The sequence below is a fragment of the Ostrinia nubilalis genome, chromosome 11 (assembly GCF_963855985.1).
Source record: "Ostrinia nubilalis chromosome 11, ilOstNubi1.1, whole genome shotgun sequence".
NCBI classification, from domain to species: Eukaryota; Metazoa; Arthropoda; class Insecta; order Lepidoptera; family Crambidae; genus Ostrinia; species Ostrinia nubilalis.
In genome coordinates this window covers 718,330-744,182 of record NC_087098.1, presented here as the reverse complement: position 1 = coordinate 744,182, position 25,853 = coordinate 718,330, and the positions used below count along the sequence as shown (strand labels likewise).

At 37.0% G+C, this 25,853-nt stretch overlaps 2 protein-coding genes and 1 long non-coding RNA gene across 6 annotated transcripts in view; all 3 read left to right on the top strand.

Moving 5' to 3' along the window:
* Positions 1 to 150: 150 nt before the first annotated feature.
* On the top strand, positions 151 to 10,796 carry LOC135076028 (E3 ubiquitin-protein ligase Mdm2-like). Its single transcript, XM_063970475.1, has 5 exons — positions 151 to 431; positions 893 to 955; positions 4,188 to 4,306; positions 4,813 to 4,998; positions 5,813 to 10,796. Exons 1-5 carry the CDS (start codon positions 404 to 406, stop codon positions 6,374 to 6,376), a joined length of 960 nt encoding a protein of 319 aa, XP_063826545.1. The 5' UTR covers positions 151 to 403; the 3' UTR covers positions 6,377 to 10,796.
* A 1,670-nt stretch (positions 10,797 to 12,466) lies between these two features.
* The window catches only part of LOC135076032 (thymosin beta), a 32,866-nt gene continuing 19,479 nt past the window's right edge, over positions 12,467 to 25,853 (top strand). For 3 of the 4 annotated variants that reach the window (XM_063970482.1, XM_063970480.1, XM_063970479.1), the window contains exon 1: positions 12,474 to 12,577. The gene's annotated coding sequence lies outside the window, so the exon portion shown is untranslated. Of the gene's footprint in view, positions 12,578 to 25,853 lie in introns of all 4 variants that reach the window. The other variant, XM_063970481.1, reaches the window with a different exon arrangement.
* Positions 22,513 to 24,015, top strand: LOC135075814 (uncharacterized). Its single transcript, XR_010258116.1, has 3 exons — positions 22,513 to 23,261; positions 23,496 to 23,740; positions 23,962 to 24,015. It is a non-coding gene; the product is annotated as an uncharacterized LOC135075814 (long non-coding RNA).

The following is a 25,853-nucleotide window of genomic DNA, read 5'->3' as shown; positions in this document are numbered from 1 at the left end:
TTTTAATTTTTCACGCTTTTTTTTTTCGGTCACACTAGCTAGGGTGACAGTAGACAACTATAGTAGAATTCGGAGTAGTTTTTAATGGCAACATTTTAAACGTCAAACTTATTAATCGGCTTGACGTTGCTCCACGCTGGCGACTGACGCTTACATTACTAATTTTTGATTGGACGAAACTTACAACAGAAAACAGTACTATTGGTGTATTTGATGTGTACAATCATTGTGATTGGTTCGTGAGAAACATAACCAATAAAATTAAATTTCTCTGTGGGTGACATCGGAGTAGTCAAACAAGGAGGAGGAAATCAGGTCCAAAACGGTCCAAAGCAAAATTGAAAGCCAAATTACTGTACTAAATTGAGCACCGTCCTCATATTATTGATGAGATATTTCTATTATGAACACAACAGCATCGTTTCCTTCAGGTACGTTACTTTAGTACTTCATATAAGCTGTATTTTAGGTGTTGGAATGTATCAATGCCATTTATATGAATGTGTTGTATGTTATTAAGTAGATAGTATATTCTATGTCGTATTATGTATAGTAAGTGGATTTGTGAGCCTTGCGCGTACGTTGAATCGCACGAAATTCAAGGTTACCACGGACTCAAGTATGTTCCAAGCGTCTTTTTTTATCTAGTTTTCCTCCGCGCCATTGTGTACAGTTGCGAACAGAAGTCATAGTATGATTTTTTTTTAGTAGATGAAATTGCTAACATTTTATTTTAGCCTTCTAATGTACTACTATTTTAGTTTAGCATCAATGATTTACTAACCATAACCAAACAGCTAATGTATGGCTCTTACAAGCTGACCGAATAAATCTCAATCTGAATGAAATTCTTGTCAATACTAAATCTTATCAACTAATTGAATGTTTTCAGAACCTTCATGGAGCCGACGCTGTTCAACCGAAACCGTTTTCAGTATTCAAGGACAGGAAACTGGTAAGTTTTACTCAGCCGATTTAAATTGTTGTCCATGTTTTAAATATCTTGTTTATTAATGTGACCTCTTTTTATGCTTGATCCTCTTCCTATTTGTGTAGCATGATAGATATGTATACTATAGATAGATAAATATAATGTATTATAATCTCCTTTTTTGTATTGCATGTGTATGTTTGTTTCCTAGTTGTTTGTTGTAACACTTAAAAATATTACATGATACTTTACATTCCATTTGTACAAGGTTACATAACCAATTTAAAAATATTATTTTTAGAATGATAAGAAAGAACTCTTGATATTCATGTCATTCAGTGACACTGCTGATTATAATGATAATTTTAATTGATTCTGATATAAGATAATGGAGTCTTGTGTATTGTTGCAAGAAATCATTAGAAATTAATGCTTTAAAAAGAATTACATAAAAACAATAAGTTATTTATTGTCACACTATTTGTACTATTTTTTTAATGTGAATCTAGCTCATTATGCTGGATTTGATCTTTATCAGTTTTCATCACAAAATACAGCAGTGAGTTTTGAAAGCCTTGGAAGTTGGAATTTATCAGCCAGTGCCACACACTAATAAAGTTATCTTTTATACATAATTTATGAAGTTAAAAGGGAAAAAGGGGCAATAACTTAACAAGGTGTAAGTTATTATTATTGGATCCAATATCTACGTTGTACCTACCTATGGACATCTTGGAACCTAAACTGACAGCTAAGTCCCTTCTCCCAAATGTCATGTTTTAAAAACTTCCAACTAATATTTTTTCTTGTACAAAATGTATTTCATTTTATTTTTATATTTTATTTATTTCTACTATCAGTAGAGTGAGATAGTATCAGAGATCAGTAGAGAGTATATTTTCTTCCATCTGTACATGAATAATAAATATCCTCTTATTTTTTTTTTGTTGGTTAATTATGTACCTCAATTATTATTATTATTTTAGTATACCTATTTATATAATTTTATCTTTAAAAAAACAAGATAAATTGATAAGGTGATTATAAGTGTTATCAAACTTGTGAATGTTGATTAAGTTGGTTGAAAACTTTCCACTAAATTCTGAATGTGTGGCGATCTGAGTGTTATGTGCTATAACGCGCATAGCATTGTTCCTCGTGAGTCAGGCGCATTACGATGCAAGACTTGTTAAAACGTGTCTCTTGCTCATTGCTATCGTCTACCGCCGCGGATGGACATCAAACCGCGGCGTTTTCCACGCTCCGCCTGTTGCGTGAGAAAACACATTTCTGCCGAAACACCGGCGTCCGGCATGATAAAACATGATCGTTACACTAATTGAGCGCAATCAGAACCAGTTTGATTGCCTAATTAAAATTATGTCAAGTCACTCAAATGGTTAAAAATAACTACATTTGTCATAATAATATTTTTATCTTGTAAGATTTTTTCCCAGAATTGAAAAACGTATCAATATTCAAGCAAACCGGTAATTATTTATAGTACCTACGTTCCTAGAAATGGTTCAGAGAAACAAGATTAAACCAGTTGTAGAGCAAAATGCTCTGGGGTATTTCCCCTAATAACCGCCATTCATGCTTTTTGCCTGTGACGTCACCGTTCCCTTTCGAGTTGTATCATGCGTAGACTTGTCAATAAAGCTGATGACGTCATTATAAGCACATGACGAGTCAGTCGTGCTCTGTTGACCATTTTAATTTGCATACTCGAAAATGGTAAGCCTAAGGTAAAAAAAACGTTAGCAATATTATGATACTTTTCCAAAGTGTTTTTGCTATAGAATGATATTTTTTTAAAGAGTTATTATTTTATATGGAAATAAGAAATATTTTAGTCAGTTTAATAATAATAAAAATTCACCAAGGAAAAAATATGGTTCGAGTCCATATTGAGTATTTTTTTTAATATCACGCAATTTTAACTTTGTTTCTTTTATGGATTATTTTTCCTTGACCAATACAAAACACTGTTTTTGTATTACGACAGGCGAATTGTTTGTATGAGAGCACTAATAGATTTGGTGGTAAATTGTCAGATTTATGTCAGTCGCACCCTGGCGGTCCCGGCGCGATCAGGGTGCCTGAGGACACCGGCGATCACGGACAATATCATCAAGACAAACTAATTTAATATACTAGCCTTATTCATAATCATGCATCAAATATTTTTCAGTAGAATACCCTACCCAACCCATCCTATCATTTACCTTTTTATTTATTTTTGATGAGTTGAGTATTCTATTGAAAAATATTTTCATTTTGTATTACTCGTAGTTCAATTTATGTAGTTTCAATAGTTTGTTTATTTCGTATTTTTTATTGATACATTCATGCAAAAAAAAATTAATTGATTTAATACTAAACACTAACTTTTTTTTTGTATGATTGCATCATTAATTAGTCTAGTAGTGGTAAAGTAGTAGTAGAAAATTAGAATAATTTAGTATTATGATAGAAATTACTTATTTATTTCGAATTTAAGATATCTTTTAGCATAAAAACAAATAGTAAGTAGGTATGTATTAAGGCATTGTAGTCCAGTTTGTATTCTATGTCGCAAATATTTGTTGGTTTTTTATTTATTCATTGTGAAGAGTTCAGGGTAAACTACAAGATTATTTGAATGCTTATCAAAATTAGTTCTTAATAAATAATAGTTAAAACACCTAATACATAATGTACTTACTACATAATATTTTAAATCTGACCATGTACTCGTATTCAACTGCTAATTGTACATAATAATAACTAATACACTTCTTGCCCTTGAACTTTTTAAATGATAAATGTATTTTGCATAATCTAATTATAAAATGTACATGATTTGAATTTTGAATAATTGTTTAATTGGCATGTTACAGATTGATTATAATATCATAGAAATATAATTTATGCACGAGTTTTTGATGATGTTAAATGTGAATTTTTGCATGTTTTTTGTGTGACGTTTGTATAATATCATTAAAAAAAATGCAGAGAACAATATTACAAAAAATCTTGTCAGAAGAGTGAATGTCAAAAAATATTGGAAAGTAATGTCAAAAGACTCAAAGAAAAAATGTGTAATAGAAAAAAAAACAGAAGAAAACGAAACAAAACATAACAAAACATGTGAAGATAAAAAAGAAGAAGAAAGAAAAAAATTGGGAAATGCTGAAAAAAAAATGTTAAAAAGGCTAATAAAGGTGCAGGGATGTTTTCTGACAGTGTAACTAAGTGCGTGTGCTGTTTGTAGATATTGTGCAAGACTCGAGTGACTCTGAGTTGGACAGCGATGAGGACGTGGAGTACGAGCCCTACACCGCCAGCGAGGAGGAGGCGCCGATATCAGAGGCAACGTCGGGCCAGAGCGATGTTAGTATCCGAAACATGACGTCATGCTCGCATTTGTCATTCGATATTCTTACATCGACTTCCATTGTCATCTTTAAGGCTAATTTCACAATTAACTTGATAACTTTGATAAAGTCGACGTTTTAAAATTATTTTCCACTTATTGTGAACATTTAAGACTTATGTATTTTGAGTTGCATAATAAATTTATAAATTGAATAATCGACCCTTTACAAATTGTTTAACACTATTGTACTCGAAGGTACTTTTTTCTCTAATACAAAAGCGCCCTTTACGAACTATCTTAGATACGAATATTGCCCATTAAGTTTCTTCAGTGACTGCTGCTTCAATCACTCTACAGTGAGTCCCTTTCCTCCATAAATCGAAAAGACTTCGCGCTACCACGAAATCTTTCCTTCGATTGGAAATATTTCGGGAGATTCGCCGAGTAGATTTCACACCAAAATCCCTCGGACTAGGCAAATCCCAACATAGAAGCAGTTGTATATTATCCACTCCACCAGGCCGAGCTGATCTCGACGACGGTGGTGTCGGTGGCGGCGCGCGACGACGACCTGCAGCTGGCCGACTCCGAGACAGGGTCGGCGGCGTCGGAGGCCGAGGGCCAGCTGCCGGCCTACCGAAGCTGTGCACGCTGCCGAGCCGCCAACCACAACACAAGATACCGATACTGCGACAAGTGCTTCACGGTATGTTACTTAACGAGACTATTCCCACCTCTCGTTCCCACTGCAACTCCTGTGTAAAGCCCGGTCTGTGAGCACGTAGAATTTTGTCCAATGACCCCAAGCTACCCATCCTTATCGCTCGCGCGTAATTAAATTGCTGTCGCGACTGTGCAACGGGCGCCCGCAGTGAGTGTGCGAGCGCGATAGCAACATAATTACGCGCGAGCGATAAGGATGGGTAGCTTGGGGTCATTGGACAAAATTCTACGTGCTCACGGACCAGGCTTTAGCCAGGATCTGCTGCTTGACCGCCAATTAAAACCCAACCAGTGAAGGTCAGGCTTATCCCGGGGAAAGTTAAACTGTCATTGGACCCGCAACGAGATTAATCAAAAGAAGACAAGAGGAGGCGGAGGCTTATCATCGTCATCGTTTCAGCCACAGGACGTCAACTGCATCCAACGCCTACCTGCGTGCAACTTTTATAAGGCATCGTGGTTCTGATACTCTAGCAAACCTCGTCTAATGGCAAACTGTTTTCACAGTTGGTTTAGTCTCATAGCTCGCCCAAAAGTGTCATCATTTCTGCCAAAGGACGTCTACTGCTGGACAAAGATTTCTACAACGACCGGTCCTTTGCTGCCCGCATCCAGGTGCTTCCCGTGACCTGGGTGTCCTTCGCTCGATTCGTCGGTCCACCAAGTATCAACGTAGCAATAACGAAAGATGCTTCCACCCTAGCGTCGGTTCCGCGAGTATTTCTAAGGCATGTAAAGAAACATCAAATAATATAATGTTTGAGTTTTTATTAACGGAAATTTTATCTCCATTCCAGCTCCGAAAGAACTTCTTCCCGCCACGGCCGAGACGCAAGCTAAAACGGGACACTTCCAGCCAAGAGGTCGTCACGCTCGCGCTGTCCCAGGACTCAGGCATCGAGTCGCTCAACAGCCAGGAGCTGGCGTCCAGCCAGGAAGGCCCTTCGAGCCAGGAAGGCCCCGCTGGCAGCCAGAAGGTCGCCCCCAACAAAGCCGGCGAGGGCCCCTCGAGGCTAGGTAAGCTCAAACGCCGATCCGAATCGGCCGACCGGTCCTACAAGCGGCCGAGGCTCAACTCCGGCTCGGAGTCCGATCGAAACACCGACGAGGTCGAAGTCGCGCCCCTAGTTAAGACGGTGAGCGACCCGGCCGTGACGATCGAAACGATCGACTGCAAATCCGAGAAGGACAACCTCTGTATCATATGCCTCACGGAGCCGAAGTCCGGGGTGTTCGTGCACCGCCGCGTGGCCCATATATGCTGCTGTTACAACTGCGCCGTGAAGGTGTGGTCGAAAGCCCGGAGGTGTCCGATTTGCAACTGCAAAGTGAGCAATGTGCTGAAAGCGGTCGTGATGTGAAAGGCGACGCCTGGCAGGATGGACGCCGTTCTCACACAGCCGTACTAGGGATTAACTCTGCCGACGAGCGGCTATGATCAAAATGTAGTTACCAAATTGTTAAAAAATACTGCTTCAAATAATTCCAGTATTCAACATTTATCTGATCAGGACTTATACCATGTGCTATTATTAATCATCATAATCATTCCTGTTAATGGACTGGTGTTTTACTTCGCTATAATGACATTAGGGCGTGTGTTGACGAGCCGGTTTTTACCCGGTCCGGCGCTGGTAAGTGCGTGTCGTGTACGCCCTTAATGGCACCGACCCGACACTGGACCGGGATGAAACCGACTCGTCAACACTCGCCCTAAGAACTACTAGGTCTAGTTCAAAACTTGGCAACACCCACGCCACGGCATTACTCGTCGCCCTTTGGAGGCCTCCGTGATCAGCAGCTTCGCTCCATTCTGCAGGCGCTATCAGTGTAGCCTGGCCCACAGCTCAGTTCAAGCACAAGTTCGTGTCTTTAGGATTTGTTTGTTTCAGCACTCTCCATTCTTCACCACACCTCACATAATAGATTTCAGGAAAGTACCGTCTTGTACAAATAAACATGCACGCACGTGGTATAAATCTCGATCGGATTATTCTTCAACTCACAACTTATAATTTCTAATTTTGGCTGTGTGGTAATGGTGTCTGCTATGAAATAATTAAGCGATTGATATTATCAAGCCGGGATAACCATTCTTCCCATATTTAAGTCGAGATTAGCTTACTGTCTAAACTAAATCTATATTAGTTAAATTCGAACGATCCGAAACGTAAAATGCACTGTATATAATATTGTATATAGCCGCTTTGCAGAGTTAATATATTCGTATAATAATGATTAGGTTAGGTTTCGTATGGATTAAGTAGGACGGATCTCAGGTCTGTAAAAATTGCCAAAAGTCTCGATGAGTACCTAGTTTACATTAAATATGTGCTGTAAAAATAATATTAACTACTAATGATACTCATTGATTTAATTAGTCTTTTAAATGAGATATAAAACTGGGTGACAGAATTAAAAAGAATAACTATCTGAGCCAGGTTAATAGGAAACATATAAAAATTACTGAGATCCAAAGAAAATTTAAATGAAGGCCGTTAATTTAATACAAACTGCCGATTTATAAGTTCACATGTTATTTAAATAGAAGTACAGTTGTTTTAGTGGCAAAGTGGCACTCATAGAATACATTTTTCGTCCAATCTTCTGCCTGATTTAATACATTTCAAAACTAAGAAATTACTTCAGCTAGAAACTAGATGACAGGGCAAATGAGGACTTTACTAGTAAATGAATAGTTGTGAAGTAGTGAGCAAGCTTGCGATTATATTATATGTTTTGCTATTGCAAGTAATAGTTTAGTTAGGTGCAGGAATCGCCACAGTGTTGCGATCTCTTCTTATAATTAATTTCTTATAGCAAATAAAGTCAATATCGACAAAAGTAAATGTCAATCCATGTTATAAACAGCCTGATAATTTTTGAATAAGAATCGTCATAGTGACATTCTATTGGCCAATATGATACACATTAGGTGACTTTGGCGTTAGTTCTGGGTTTTATTACATGGGCCATACATTTAAAACATCCCCATTATATTTTTTGTTAAGCACATTGTGAGTACAGGTTTTGAAGAGAGCGTGGAGCGTAGTTAGCTACTATTATGGAATCTTCCTGTTGTGTTCAATCGCAAATCTGTGGCGTCGGAATTTATTTTAAAAGTCATATTTTCCGATTACATGTAGAATTAAGTTTCCTTTTTTCATTATAGCCAGTTAGCTATATGTTTTGTTGCAATTATTATATTATAAAATAAGTGCTTTGACATTGATTTTCACGGCATAAGACTAGTCTATCGTTCGGTCTATTTATATGTAGTAACTGGTTGGCGCAGTGAATGAGCTTTTATATAGTTAGAGCTTGTTAGCCAATGCACAATATATCGGAGTATATTATAAAGTTAGGTTTAGGTTTGTACATTGTATCAAGCAACATGTATGGCGAACATGGCGGTTTATATTGTTGTAAATGTACTCAATGTTAAGTTGGTCGAGCGGACACAACGCTCATGTGGGGTCCGCTCTCACTAGAGTGCGTGTGCAAAGAGAAATACTTATCATTTACTAGTATAAAATATTTAAACAAACCTGTATTTGTTGAATAAGTAATAATAAATCTTTTTATTTCGTTACCAGAGGTTTGCTTATAATTAATAGTGATCGATGCCTCCTTTTAAGCTTAAAGAAGCCTGTGCCAGGAGACATCGCTCTTCCTTGGAATATTATGTGTGCTTAAATACAATAGGTACTTATACATAAATAAAAGTAAGCACTAATACTACATAAATATCAACTATACTAAGTTTTACTATTTGTTTTCACATCTGTAGTAACTAAGTACATGCAAAGATACCATTATGTATGAAAAAATCCAATGATCAAGTACTAATGAGTTAATTAACTTTGTAATGGATTCCCGAAGAAGAAAGAAAATTAAAGTATTTCATGTGCTATTGATTGCTCAATTTTCAGCTTTCCTTCTCAGCGTTGTTTTAACTTTGTTTTCATTCGAGGTTCAATTATAGTCTATCCAATATAGCTTGATTAGAATGACGGCTGTCAAACGAATGTGACTAGTGCTGTGTATGTTTCGTACGGTTCACATAGATGTATCGATAAGTTTTCGAAAAAATGATATAAAAAAATGCACCCAATTTTTCTTCATATCTATATTCATAAAAATGACAATTATGATTTAAATTTAAAGACAGTAAAATTTAAAATTCATGTCAAGGGTGTACAACCTAAGTCGTAGTCATTATCATCAGTGTTCTTCAGTGGTTTTTTCCTCTCGCTAGAGGGCGGTGGGCATCTCTTCTAGAGCAACGGTGCTATGAATACCCAAAAAATTACCGGTGATTGATTTCCGATGTTTGATTATTTAAGAATGAAATGTTTTTTGGTTTTTAATAGTGAACATTTAGAAAAATGTATAACTTGACTTAAATATGTTAAAAAATTAGTTAGAAAAAAATTTTGTTAAATAATTAGTTTTAATTTATATGACATTTGTCGATATGTCCCAACACTAACATTTTTGAAACTCGAGATAACCTTGTAGAGACGTCGTTAATACTCTAGCTTGATTTTTATAATTTCGAATTACTACTTATTGGTGTAATTTAACGCTGCATTTACACGAAATTAACATTTTTATTGGAAGCACTGTCGTCGAAAATATTGTTTGTAGGTCAGATGTGAATTATTTCTTGTCCGCCAATATTTAGCTCTCATTGATCGCTACTACAAAGTTATGTCGTTACTTTTGATGGCAGCTGTCATTCTAATCAAGCTATATTGGATAGACTATAACAAAATAACGCGTCTATAAATGATAATGTTTATAACATGTAACACCACTGACCCCTAACACTTAACATTTAGTGCTTTTAAATGAATACCAGCCCTCTGTGCACGCGGGGAAGCTAGGATTTACTTCTTCATTCTTCTCCATACCACCTTTTCTTCACTGTCCTAGCGAGATCCGCGAACAGAGTATTTTATTTTAATTATTAGGTATAGGTTAGTCATAGGAATTTCGAGCGTCCTTATTCTGCCACTATAAGTGCTCCGCAAAAATAATTAAGATTTATTGTTTGACTCCTGTTAAAATTTGTAAATGTGTAAATTAGTTATTGAGAAGTAAAAACAATGTGATAAATACGCTTGATACGCGGCAATGTAAATTGTAGAAGGTTTATGTCTAAAACTATCCCACCATCGTGTCCTACCGTAAAGAGGATCTATTGAATTGTTGTTTTTTTTATTTAACATGTTTATTTTCTTTAATTAATATTTTAATTTTAATTGTTTCGTCCAGTTGGGGTTCAGAATTTGCTTGTGTGCGTGAAAGAAATAGAAATGCTTATTTGGGTGTACCTACTAACTTTGTCACGTGATTAGAAATTTAATTTTACTTGTGAAAATAAATATGAAATTAACCGCATGCAGTTAAAGTAATGTTTTAGTAATTAATGTAATAATAATGTATCACAGAAATACTTTGGTTCAGTCTTTAAAGTTGAAAAATACTAAAAGGCTGACTACAAAAATTAAAAAATTCCCACTAGAAAATAATGTTTTGTTCCTGTAATTATGAAATAATTTTTATAGTGCCTATCTGATGTGTGTGGTGTGAGACGAACCCCAACGGGCCTCCCGACTTAATTATGGGAAGAATAAACATAGTTCTTAAGATTAGGAATTAAAGGAAATATTGAACTATTGTAGTTATTTTTATGAAAAAAATGAAAAAAGAAATTTGAAAGAAAAGATTGAATAAGAGAAAAAAGAATGATTAATAAAAATTTTCCTTTCAGCATTTCTGAATTTTATTTACCTAAACCCAAATATCATTTAATTGTACAATTTTAAAGAATGGCGGAAAAATGTGCATAAAATTGGTGTTAACCTTTTGATTACTTGTTAGCATGTTCAACTTGGATAAACCCTGTCGTCGCATCAATTAAATTTACATTTTTGGCCATTTTTAAAACTATATCAACTAAGTACAAACCCTAAATACATCCCCCAACCGAGGAGGGCCAAAAAGCATAAATGAATCACACCAAATGTGCACCCAGGAAGAACTTTGTTCAGAAACACAATTATTTTGACGATTGAAATTCAATAAAAATAAAGTGACTGCTAGCTAGCTAAGACAAGACACGGTCGCAATCCGCAACAAAACTAAGTTCATTATTCCACTGTCTATTGAAAAATTGGGAGTGACGTAAAAAAACCTGTACCTTTGGAGGGGAAATATCTTTAAAAGAAAATGGAAGCTCCACTACAGCAGACACCTACTCGATTAAGTGCTAGTAAGCCTGTTGTATATTAGTAAACAAATTAAAATTGAAACAGGCCGGGCGTCTCCGATTATAAAAAATAACTAAACAAAGAGCGCGTGTAATTAATTGTTACGATTGTTTTATCGGTCATGAAACTAATCTGTTTCGCTCGATAAATCGAAAATGATACGTTGTGAGTGATAGCAATCACAATAATCTTTGTTTAGCAGCAGGACTAGTAGGCTAATGGTACATAGAAGTCGTATACTGCTACTATTACTTGGATAAACTGAAATCATTGAAGCGGTGTTTCGCTTTCGCATGATTGGTCTTAATGACGAGATCTTTCTCCTTCACGGGCAACTCGGGTCTAACAGCTGAGGCACGATACAACTTTTTAGTTATTAAATTTATCTTGCGTGCTCAGTAACTTATTCCAAATTGATGGAATGCGTTCGCGGCGCGACGGAGCGTCATCTTTTAATTCTGTGATGTGAATAAGTGAAATAAAAAATAACTTTGTATCAACTGGAGCGGCTCCCTCGCCGCCCGGCCGGTGATTCACTGGCTGGCAGTGTCGTTGGGGTGGTGGCTCGTCGGTCGAAGCGTTTGATGGTTACTAAAGATATTAATCATTATTGGACTATATCGATGCTGAACTACTAATAAATAAGCAAGTTTCTTAGTAGAGCAGCATCTCGCTCTGCTGCTTACCTTTGATTAAAAATTTCAAACTGAACCTAGTCTTTACATAAAAATACAATTAAAATATTTAAAGCATTCAAAAGGACAATGATAGGGTAAAATAGAATACTTGTTTAATGTTTTCCTTGTATTATTTTTAGGTCAGTCAGCCTAGTTGAAATAACATTCCTACAGGTTTAGATAACAGATGGTGTTTGTTGCCGGATTTGTAAAACTACCAAAATCACAGAATAAATACTGGTAAGTACCTACCAAACTGTACAAGCCGTTTTCCTCTGACAATCATTTACCGATAAACAAAGAATAGCGATCGAATGACGTCACCCATTAAGCCTCTTTCCTGCCATTTGTTTTTAAGTTTTCAACAAAGCGATAGGTAGGAACTGTTCGCCATGAATCATCCGACTTGAGCATACGTGGTGGCGATCTATAACAAAAATATTATTATTCAGCTATCGTATCAGACCGCGAGCCAGCCACCCTCTCGCACACGCCCGCACGCCGCGCGGGCCGCGGAGTACGCACGTCAGCCGGCCGAGTCAGTCGCTTTCCGGCGTCGGTACACAGTGCACGTTTGACCACTCGCTTCACAACACCACAAAACTTGGTAAGTAACTATTGTAAATAATTTTATTAATTCATAGATATAACTTTCTCCCTCCGTGAAAAGAATAAATTAGTCAAAGGAGACGAACAGGAAGTGATTCCCTACTATCGGGTGGATACTTTTTTTATTTGTCGCACCCTCGGGACCCGGCGATCGAAGGTGCGTACGAATTATTGCACTTGTGTCTGCGAGTATCGCATTATTTGCCGTAAAAACGGAGAATATTCGTTCGACTGCGATGCGGGCGGCTGTAACGGAACATTTTTAACGTTACACCGACGATTTAGTGACTTCATTTGCGGCGAGATCGAGTTTTTACTCGGGCGTGTGCTGTTTGGATTCGCGTTGGATTTTTTTGTTTGATTCTCCTGCTGTTGTTGATGTTCAGGCATGCACTTGCGTCCGCTAATGCGACATTGATAGTGCATTCCCTTAGGTAAAGACTAACCCATAACCACAAGTTCTGTGCAACCTACGGATAAGGCTAAAACTAACAACGCCGATGAGATCAGTGTTTTATATCCGGCACCAGGTGTTTTGTTTGTGTATCCGCACTGCACAATTTTATTTATGAAAAGCCATTGTCCTCAATACTTTCCGGGAAACCGATAGGTGGGTAATATTACTCATACTGTGCCTTCAGTTAAAGTTTAGTTCACGTAAATACCTACGTAAACTTCACCTGTTTAACAAAATACCTATCTTACTACCTAGGAAGATAAAATAACCTGAATATGAAACCTCGCAATCTTGCAGGTAGTTCTTTTATTTTATTACAGCCCTTTTTAATATTTACATAGGTACCTACCTTAAGCCTACCTTTAAAATAAATCATAAAATATTACATACATGCATGATCCACATTATGTATTTTTATAAGTTTTTGAGACAACTAATCACGAGCACAGAATAAATAGTTGTCACGAGACAAGTTCCTATAAAATCTTGCCGTAGACGTAGAACGTAACTGTGCAACGCTTAAATTGAATTAGGGGTCCTTTGACAAACAGAATCGGACGCGTGTCGTGTCGTCACAAAACACATGACTAAGAAAGAGTTCGTGTTGCAGAGGGTGATTTAAATTTAGGGGAGATTTCTAAATAGAATTAAACCAGAGTATGCAACAAAGAAACGTCTAATGGCGTTATATTTTTGGTCATTGTTTTAAATTAGGTATTCATCGTTTACATTAATCACTTTGCAGACAAATTCGTGCAACTCTTAAAAATCCGTGTAGAATGCACGAAAAAACCTAGATTAACTGTATTGATATGGTTCGCTTGTTATCATGCTACATTTATGTTAATAAATACAATTACTTCGTTGCGCTAACGATCCGGTGTCGTTCAACTTGAGATTGTGTTGGTAAGTATTTTGGATCTTTTTCGGGCTGAAAATCCAGATAAGATCGCCAAATGGTGCCGATTTAAAAAAGGATAAGGTCCTCCGATGCTAACGAACTTTGAAGTTTTGTATCAGTTGCACGCTATAAATAGACTTGTGAGCAACCCGCGGCACATGTTAGACAGCCAATAACCGTTCGTTGTTGTTTTGAATAATAAACACTTAATGCTTCGAGACATCCAGTTAAACCTCCCCTCACGAGTAAGTAAGCGCTGGTTCATTGAGGAGGGAGCTTAAGCAACATTTTACCAACATGCGCCACATAATCATTAACACCAAGTTTAAGCATAAAATAAATTCACGAATTTTAAACTACACTTGCTAAACGATGTTCGATCCATAGCATAAAGTAGTTATGAATTATTGTGCTTTGATTTGGTTAGTGGAATGGTTAAATGTTACGTAAGATGTATTGTATTAAGTCGCATAAAGCACGAGCAAATTACAAAAGAGTTCGAAACCGGTCCTGATAAAAACGGGATGCTGACTTTCGCCGCTTTCTCGCATGATAGCATCTCATCGTTACGGTCATCGTTCACGAAATATATAATTATATTAGAAGATAAATCTCTGCCATTGGAGCAACTGTGCTTTATGATAATTAACTACCAAGAAACTCCGCGATCGTTAACTTCAGTAATATACCTATTTGGCATTTCGCAGCTTCTTCCGTGATAAAGTACCTACCTAAAATGGAAGCTGATTAATGTCTGAACACTAAGGATATTTCCGCTGTTTCATTTTCCTTCTTGCGATCCATTCCAATGTCGGGTTAATAATTACGACCACAAGCTGATCCCTCATCGATCAGAAAACATAGTATGGATTACTTCATGACAGATATTAAATCATTGCTTGCAAATCTCGTTTCCTATTAAGCGCATCTAGTATTTGCCCACGAGATATAGGCATATCTACAGGGCTACATAGTACATAATGAAATCTGCTCAGACAGGACAGTGGTTCCTGCATCAGAGCGAGACGAAACGTTCCCAGACGAAGGGTGGGAATGAAACAAAACAACTTCCCGAATACGCGAATCGATTGCCCCGGGACACAACGCACCCCTAATGTCTAAACTGTTAGGGTTGTCTGCGGGGGAGTTAATACGCTATAAAACAGAACAAGAGATGAGTGTGTCGATAAAAGTTACAGCTTCATTAGTATGCAATTAACGAAAAACTTCGCAGAAGTAATTTTGTAGAACAAGGCGGAACATTGTGTGTAAACATGAAAAGTTGCTGAACAGGTTAATTAGTATTGGATTAGAATAAAAAACATGTAAATTACTTGTGGCGTGTAAATTTCCAATCGTGTAACTTTAAAATCCACCAATGGCGCCCAAAAGAAATGCGATAGGAATTTGGAATAATTCAAATGGCAATTTTTTATAAGGAAATAGTGTACTTATTAAGTACACTATTTTAATAAGAAGAATTATGTAGTTATAGTTTCATAGTATTCAGGATTTGATTCGGAAATGCAATACATTCAATTTTAAGTTGTTAGTCTGTTTTAAATTCTACTCAATGTTCTTCTTTTTTAAAAATCCAAAATACATCCATTCCAGACACGTTTTTTGGCAACCATGCTTCGGTAATGCGTTTGTGTCGTACCTAAGTATATAGGTACGTAGGGGATGTAATGTACTAGGTACCCTATGTGTGCGTAGGCTGTCCGATAAATTGGCGAGGGGACCGTTGTCGGTGATTTGATCATTTGTTTGGGTTCGGTTTCGGACATACTAAAATACATAAAGGCATGCACAATATTATAAAAGTGTACGTATCAAAATGTGCTTTACGACAATAACACGTTTGCTACTTCACCAATATTAGAACTTCGTGCCCTGATTTTTAGAACTTCATTTTCAGTAGCCTATGAATTTTTGATAGAACTGGTTATTCAGTAATTAAACGAGATTTGTTTTATAATCATAAAATAAGTAAGTAACCGCGCAGTGGATAAAAACTTACTTATCGTGCCTAAAAATTACGCTACTTACATCAATTAGAAATATTTTCAGTAGGTCTTTAGGCAATTAGATTCCTGTGACTAAGATAAAAAGTTGTCTACCTACTTAGCAACTTTACGCGAGGAAAAAAATGTTTAATTGGCTTAATGCATTCTAGTAAAAAAAAACTAAACGCATACATACAGCAGCGCTAGCCAGCACCCATCCGTGAGATCCACTTGAAATTTTATAATTGCTCACCAACTTGACGCTCCATAAAATTTGAGACGTATCTTTTGGTATTAACGTTCTATCGCGATGCGGGGTCGACGACTTCGCGCGCGACTTTACCGAAAATACGAACGGTTCGAAGTTTGAAAAAATAAATTAAAAGTTTAGGAATTTTACCGAACTTAATTTTATTTAGATTATAGGTACCTAATTTGCCGGAAGTTAAGTCGGAAATCAAAACAATTGAATTTTTTATAGGTGCACGAAGGCCCGAAGGGTGCATGTTACATGTTACCAAGACGTTGTATAAGTAGGTACCTACAAACAACAACTTACGTATGTACTTGTTGTAGCTCTGTGAGTAGCATGTGTATTGTGGATTGTGGACCACCTTGACAAGAGACGATGCAACTCGTCTGAATGAAAGCCGTGATACAATACGTACGCGTTTCTCGACACCTTTTGTACCTTGGCCTTCATCTACCACGAGACATCTGATAGCATCTCCTTTGTCTATTCCGCTATTATAATCTAACGCGTTTCAACAACAACATCGAACAACTACTATTGAATTCTAACGAACTACCGACAGAACTAGTCGATGGGTATCCCTTAGGAATCATCATCATCATCATCATTTCAGCCATAGGACGTCCACTGCTGAACATAGGCCTCCCCTAATGTTTTCCACGTTGATCGAGCGTGGGACGTCCACCTACAAGGTGGACCGACGACATCGTAAAAAGGTAGCAGGAAAGCGCTTAGGAATCAGCTGATCGTAAACTCTGATGAAGCCATAAATATTTGGCTTTGGCTCAAACAAGACAAATGGTAGAGCTAATTTTAGGTTTAGTCCGACTTCAGTTAGATCTAAAAAATATCTATATTTTTTTTATTAGATAACATAATACCTAATCTGTTTTTAAATATTGCCTTTGTTTATAAACTCAACAATCGGTAGCTAAGCAAGTAGGCTAATAATTCACCGATAAAGAAAGTGTTAATGTTGATAAAAATCGATTTCAATGGACTGCATATTTTTTTATGTGTAATCTAATAGAAACATAGAAAAGCGAAAAATAGACCAGAGAAATACGCGATCATTTGTGATACCAATACAATCGCCACGCGCGCCGCATAATGGTTCGAGTCACAAAATATTCGAGTGCTGACTTCTGAAACCGACCTTTGAAAGTTCTGGCCCCTGGGTTCGTTTACAAGGGATAGCTTGCCTAAATACATAGGAAATTACAGGCTTTGACCTAAAACGAATTCTACTGTTCCCTACCTCTAGCATCAACAGTCAGGTTCTCTGAAGGCTCTGGTAAAGGTCGGCTCAAAAAAGTCATATCGATCGCCAGTTTTCCTTTTTCCGTTTTTGGTGGGATATGCACTGATTTAACAACTCAGACAGATTGAGTCGCAATAATTTTGTTCTGCGTGACTTTAATAACGTCTCTCACCTCCACACGACTTTGGGTCCTAAACAATCGTCTCCCATCTGCGCAGTTGATTTGACACTTCCTCTAACCTACTATACTTGCTTTATTAATTTAAGCTACTATAGTAGTATAATAATAACCCGCGACTTCGTCTACGTTGATTTTTCCAATATTATCCTCCGGCTCCGGTTTAAATTTATCAAAACCCAAAAATGATTGGACACATTTTCGCATTTATCTAAGTACATAGCTGGGCATTAACTCGTTAATCCGTTAATCGTTAATTAACGAAGTTAACATTTCTATTAACGGATTAACTTTTAAGTTAACTTTAAAAAATGTTAACGGACTCGTTAACTTCCGTTAAATTATCCTAAGTCCGTTAATCGTTAATCCAGTACCTACTATTTACCAAAAAGATACAGCAAGGACGCTGAAAAACGCGTTCTGATAAATACGTTCGGGCTTTCAGAACTTCCAGAACCCAAAACAACAGTTTTTGTAACCAGATCACTAACGACACTTGTAGTGTAGGTATGTGTGGGACAACTCTTGCAACTGAATTTAAGACCAGTTTTCCTGAACCGATTGAGCTGAAATTTGGTATACTTATGTAAGTACGATGACAATGCAATGTTATGGTACCATTGAGCTGGTCTGATGGAGTCATGAGGTGGCCATAGGAACTCTTAAATGAAATGGCGCCATCGCATCGAATTTGGGTTCGTTGGATTTGTCTTTTCGAGCACTTTAGTACTCAATGATGTCCAGGGTCCTGATGATGGAGTCAAGAGGTGGCCATAGGAATTCCTAAACGAAACGGTGGAAACTTATCGAGTTTGGGTTTGCTGGATTTGTCTTTTCGAGCACTTTGGGGCTAAATTGTATTGTAATGAGGGCTATCGTTTTAGCGCTCACCAGTTTGCGCCACTGTAGAGTAAGGTCCTGTCACTTGCTAGTAGCGAAGACAGTGGCACCAACTGGTGAGTGCTAAAGTGGTAGGAGGACTATCGCATTTGCACTCATCAAGATGGCGCCACTGTAGAGTAAGGTCCTGTCAATCGCCAAGGGTGCCAACTGTTAAGTATAAAAACGATAGCTCTCATTGAACCAAGGTTCTGAGATTGAGATACTTACTACTAAAAAACCGGCCAAGTGCGTGTCGGACTCACGCACAAAGGGTTCCGTACAATTGATTTATGAAATTAAAATTTTTTTTTTTTAATTTAAGTTATTTGTATGAAAGATTACGTGGTAATAAGTGGTTTACGATTTACGAGGTATTAAAAAAAACTACTTACTAGATCTCGTTTAAAACAATTTTCGTTGGTAGTTTTTATAGTAATGTACATCATTATGTTTTTTTAGATTTTTCATTTTCTTATTTTAGAAGTTAGAGGGGGGGGGGGGGGACAAACTTTTTTCCACTTTGGAAGCGTCTGTCACGCAAACTATTCGATTTAGAAAAAAAGTATTTTAGAAACCTCGATATCATTTTTGAAGACCTATCCATAGATACCACACACGTGTGTTTGATGAAAAAAAAATTTTTGAGTTTCAGTTCTAAGTATGGGCAGCCCCCAATATTGATTATTTTTTTTTTATTTTTGCATCAAAATCTTAATGCGGTTCACAGAATACATCTACTTAGCAAGTTTCAACAATATAGCTCTTATAGTTTCGGAAAATAATGGCTGTGACATACGGACGGACAGACGGACAGACAGACATGACGAATCTATTAAGGGTTCCGTTTTTTGCCATTTGGCTACGAAACCCTAAAAAGTGATTTTTTTATAATAATTAAAAAACTTTTTTAAAAACAAGCTTTTATTCTGAAATGCAGTTGTACTAAAACGAAAAAAATAATTGTACTTATGCAAGGTTCAAATAATTTCGAAAGCTTGTAGCGCAAACATAAAAGAGGAATAAATTCCATGCGCGATACAAGCTTTCGAAATTATTTGAACCTTGCATACAATTTTATTATCATGTGTTAACGATTAACGTTAATTTGCGTTAAATCTTGCGAAATGTAACGTTTTAACGTTTAACGAAGTTATTTTTTTTATTAACGGTTTAACGATTAACGAAGTTAACTATTTGATTAACGGTGCCCAGCTATGTCTAAGTACGGATTGATGGATTTATCTTCATCCTTCTTCGGCGTATCTTGTAGTGTAGTAGTCAAGCTTGTATACGTAATCTTTGCTACATCTAACGCTCTCACGACTGTCTATCAATCGGTAGTATCTAGCCCCGACCCGCATCGTCCGCAAAGGCGATACTCCATGTAGGGCGAGCAAGGTTGCTCTGCACTGCACTCCGTGTCACGAGGCCCACGATCCTAGCAGGAATGCTCCTCGGTATAAATAGCGACAAGGCCGCTGTGGCTGCCATGTGATATGCAATGAGATAATGAACAGATGTAGGTGTGGGTATTTTTGCACGGATTCCGATTCCAGCTGGACAAAGTCGAGCAATGACGGTTGTAAAACTGCATTGAACTTGCAACTCTTAAGTCCTTGGGACTTAGAGTTTAGACAATAATCTTGAGATTCAGCCCCCCCCATCCCTGCTTGCAGACATTTAAAAAAAAAAATTGTGGGTGATGAACTTAATTTTGACGACTTCGTGTAAGTCGCGCCGGCAGGACCACCATTTTTAAATTTTTCAAAAATTTCTAACTTCGTTTATGGTAGCTTTCCTGCACTCTAGGAGAGCCATAGTATTACTGTTTATAGGTGTACCAGAATCTCATGGCAAACAAAAATATTGGAAAAGTGTGTTTTTCATATGGCCATTGTCTATGGCTTTATTGTCTCCTGTCAAAGTAAATCAAGAGATATGTCAGCCGCTGCAGAAATTTTGTAATCTCTTCATACCTACCTATTTGTTATTTTTGTGAAAAATTCGAAAAAGCTCAAGCAAATCATATTGTTTTCAATGTGTATTGTAAAATAAGGCATAATTCAAAGTCAATCTTTGATTTTAAAGCGCGTCGTTGAGTTGACAGTAAGTTGGAGTGAAATGTTTTGATACATTTTATTACCTAACAGCGTCAGAAGGATGGAAGGAAGGAAAATAAACATAACCCATGTTTATTTTTATATTATTCTTACCTAATAGCTGCTTTATCGGGGTTTTCAGGTGTATTTCATACATTGGTGCAGAGGAATAGTGAAGTTATGACCATGTAAAGAAAATTGAAAAAGATTTCATAAAGCAAGTTTGAGTAATTGAAATACTTTATATTATACAGGGTGGAATTTTGTGAGCCACCACCACAATGCCATTTTTTCTCAAAGAAAACATCCTTTATTTTTGAAAAGAAATAGAACTGCATTCAAAGATTTCCAAAAATTTGCTTGCCACACCCGGGAATCGAACCAACTAAAATCTGTTAAAAATTACATCCTGTATTTTTATTACATCGATCGTTAGGGTTAAGTATAAGGATGAAATCTCTCTAACAAACTTTTCCCTCCAGGTGGCATTACAAAATTCCACCCTGTATAAATACCTCTTTAACTTGATCATCTATTGAAGAACAAGAAATGCAAGTGGAGTTCTTAGAATCGTTTTCTAGTACTGAATGAAGTGATAGTATGATACATAATAAAATTATTTACTGTAATTATACGGTTTACTTATTTTTCAAGACATGTTTCTATGTTAAAAACCCGATGTATAACAACAACATTCTTCATACACATACCTAAAATGTATAGGTAGGCATTCGTACTTCATGTTCATTAATATTAGTCATAAATAAAAAAATAAACAGTATCAAGATCGTTTAATCCAATTTCCCCAGTATTGCACTCAACAAAGTTTATTTTCCCCATTTGCCATGAGATTCTGGTACACCTATACTAAAAATCACACCTGAATTTACGGTACTATTTACAAAATTAATACTACCACTAGTTTAAACATGTACCTACGTACCACACGTATTTTAGCAGTAGGTACCTATTTTGATTTTAATCTCACTACTTGATGTTTTAGCCATGTTGGTAAATATGTTGAATTTTGCAAAATTTAACGATAGTTTACCTATCTGATTGTGTGATCTTGATCGATGATATTTCTTTTGTTGGCATTCTAGAAGTGTATGCTGGCTTGCTTACCTTATCAGGTGTTTGTTGTCCGCGGTGGATGAATCATAGCCACGAGCGTACGATGCATTATCAATACTAACGACCTGATAGACAAATCGTTTTAAGGCGTTGGCTGTTTGACTTGTTTCGAAGTTATTATAGTACCAACTGCTTTTATTATTTTTTCATGACAAAATGTATGTGTAAAAGTTTGTAATTATTGCGTGCGTTATTTTTAAAACGTTGATATGATAAAACTGCAACCGACCAAAAAGCAGCAATTTATACCGTGTTATTAAAAACCGTTACTATCGCTGATTTCCGAAATCGAGTGCCAGACAAAAAATCTTATTTGAGATAGGCTACTAGTATGGATGGATAGAATGTCTGTCTGTCTGCAATGCGTCTCCGCGTTGCGCTTCTCATAAAGATCGTACGATATAAGTACCTACTATTATTAGTGTATGTATTTACCCAGGTATTCCCATTTATGCTGGTGTGTCAACCTAAAACAGGCTGGATAGACGGTAGAACCTTGAACTCTAGTAATTCAATTGGTATCATCAAACTGTCAAAATGGACTGTGTTTGTTTAGTCTCGCTTTTATTTCAAGCGCATCTTCGACGTCATTGTGTATTGAAAATGAGTCGTTTGTGAATCAGCAAAAACGGTAGATACGTGTCGAGGCCAGCGATCTGCTTACGGTGAAATTTTAATAAGTTTAAACTTTCTACGGCGCGGCGTCAGAACGAGCAGCCGCCACCGCGAGCCTCGCACGCTGACTCACCGGTTCACTGTACGCGTCAGTGGGTAGACACTTCTCATACAAAAACTAGTCTCTATATGTAGCAATTGATATACAACCTTATCCCTTAAGCAATAAAGTGCATTTTGGATTGATTTCACTATAGCAGGGGAACCCGCGGATCAATACCACCATACTAAAAATAATTGTTAGTGTCCTTATGTTGGTAGTATTGTTAGTTTGACAAATGAAAAAAAAATGTCTGTCAATTGAGTTTGAGTTTTTAACCGGCGAATTGATTCGTGTGAAGTTATTTTCTCAGATTTGGTGCAATATTACTGTAAATAAACTTTTCTGTCGTTTACGTTGAGTTGATTAAGTTCCTCCGTATCGGGCGTGATAAAGTTTGCTGTTCAGTGTTATGTTTTTTGTGAGATAGAGACTCTTTTAAATAAGCTGTGTTTCAACTTCTACAGAAGTTTAAACTCTTATTTACTTTTCTGTTTAATGGGTATGTTATCTACTTACTTGAAATATTACATCTATTACAAATCTATTTTTCATTAAAAACAACCCTATGTGATGAAAATGTAAATGTACTTTCAAAACTGGTAAATGCATGAACCAGGGCATTGACACTGGTTGGAGAGAAATTATAGGCTTTGTTTAATTAATACCTATTTCATTTTAGGCTTCTACTGATAATGGAGAGTAGAAACAACAAGAAGTGCGTTATTTGTAATAAGAGGCGAAGTCGTGGTGGATCACCCTTACTTTTGAGTAGGTTTCCTCTGGATTCTGACCGGTAAGTTTCTAATAACACTCATTTATTACAAGATAATTTTACTGATTGTGTAAACTTAAAGGCTGGGATTAATATTTTTAATCATACAGTAAATAACCATAACCAATTTTTAATTTCAGTATTTTGTTTCGTACTCTGCAAATGAATTGCATAACAATACTAAAAGAAATTAGTTGATGAATAAATTTCAGTTTGTTATTCTTTTTCTTTTCTAATAGGTATTTCTTATTTCAGTTGTCGAATGTGGGTTAAAAATGCTGGCTTAGAAGACTTAGCATATGTACCTATTGAAAAGTTACACCAACTGAAGTTTGTTTGTGGTGGGCACTTCACTCCTGAATCCTTCAATGCCAAAGGAACTCGGCTGAAGAACTCAGCTATTCCAACACTGGAATTGAGCAATCCCATCTTGGCAGATGAAGTTTTGACAGAGTTTCCTCTTCATGTAAAAGACTCCAATAAAGAAAACCTCAAGACAGGTATGATGATGACTTCAATTATTTTTTTTAAATTTAATTTACTATCTATCAATTTTTCTGAATTATTTAGATGTCTTAATTAATTTTCTTTGGTTTCCAAAACAAACCAACCGAATGCAATTTAACAAGGTTCTTTCTTTGTAACCACAAACATGTGTTGTATGCTTATCAATAAATAATATATAATTTCAATTATTAATTATATCTATACTTTGTTACAGTTCTTTATGATCATTCATATTGCATTCCAAAGAAGTCAAATCCAGTTGAACGAGGTATGTTTATCTAAAATTATACTAATAATATAAAAAGGAAATATTTAATTGTTTGTTTGTATTTGATCGGCTCCGTAACTCGAAGCCAAGATAGCCTAAAGTGCGCGGCTGAACCATTTAAGAACCTAGTAAGGGACATGTTTTCAGATTTTCGTTTTTTATCATAAAGCTACATAATATTAAGGTACCTACCGAATACAAAGACAGAAATTGCGATCAAACAACTAGAAGCCTAAAAGGCAAGGGACTCTAAACCTAGTAACTACACCACAAACCCAATTTGACCATTTTAAAAAACCAGTAAGTAACATAAACCATTTCGAAACCTAGTAAGTGCATGAACATACTAGGTTTTATAATGGTCAATGTGCCTTACTGGGAAATAAAAATTCGTGTCCACCCACCTCCCGACCATAAAAAACCTAGCATCACTGGCAACACACACTGATCAAAGACGTTTGTCTTGAGACACTGCGGTATTTCGGACGTGAGAATATTGCGAAGCTTCCCGAACGCTACCCAGCCGAGTTGGATTCGACGATTGACCTCTTTCTCGAAGTTGGACCTACCTAAATGGACTGTTTGTGCCAGGTACCTATACATAATTGTCAACAACTTCAAGTGTAGTGTCTCCAACCTTCAGAGGAGTGGGTACAACACGGGTATTTGACATGATTTTTGTCTTGTCCATGTTCATTTTAAGACCCACTTGTTGAGAGGCTCTACTGAGGCCATCGAGCATTGTGCTTAGATCCTCCACGGTCTCAGCCATGACTACGATATCGTCCGCGAAACGAAGGTGGGTGATATACTCGCCGTTGATATTTATGCCGAATCCGCTCCAGTCCAGAAGCTTGAAAACATCTTCCAGGGCGGTGGTGAATAGTTTCGGACGTAGACATGGCTCAGAAGTGAGATGGGTCTATAGTTTTTAACAAGATTTTGTCGTCTTTTTTGAAGAAGAGTATCACCACACTTCTGTGCCATGCCGTAGGCGTTTTTCCCTCGAGTATGACGGAATCGAACAGCCTCTGAAGATCCTTTTACCGGCGTTCCGCCTGCTTTTAGAAGCTCAGCCGTGATTCCATCATCACCCGGTGCCTTGTTGTTTTTCAGCTGGTTGAGAGCCATTCTAATCTCGTACAGACTGAAGTCCGGGACATCTTCGGTGTAGTGTAGGGTCAATCTAGCTCTTGGCTCTCCGGCTAGATTTGTGACAGGTGTACATACACTCGTGTATAGTTGTCCGTAGAACTTCTCAACCTCTTCCAATAACTCAGGCCCCAACGAGATGTTTAGCTGCCATCCTCGGTCTTCAGCTTCGTCAGTTGGCTTTGGCCAACAGACAGATCCCCTGCGAACACTAGAGCCTTTGGTACGCTCAATCGCCTCTTTAATACGATCTGTATTAAATTGGCGTAGGTCGTGAGTCAAAGACTTGGAGATCTGTCTGTTAAGATGCCGATACTGAGCAGCATCTTCAGAGGACTGCAGAACCAAGTTCCGTCTCTCTTGCATAATAATAATAAATAAATCTTTGGACAATTTCACACAGCGCCAGCTAGCCCCAAAGTAAGCAACTTAATGCTTGTGTTATGGGTGCTAGCTTAACGGATATACTACTTATATACTTTTTTTTTTTTTAAATACATACATATTATACATAGTCACACCCAGACCCGTCACAGAAATTAAAATTCATCATTTCAATTTCTGCCCGGCCGGGAATCGAACCCGGGACCTCTCGGCATAGTAGTCCGTTCTGAACCACTACACCAAACGGCCGACGCATACATACCGACTGCATAAGTTTATTGGTGAGGTCAGAGATCTTTTTG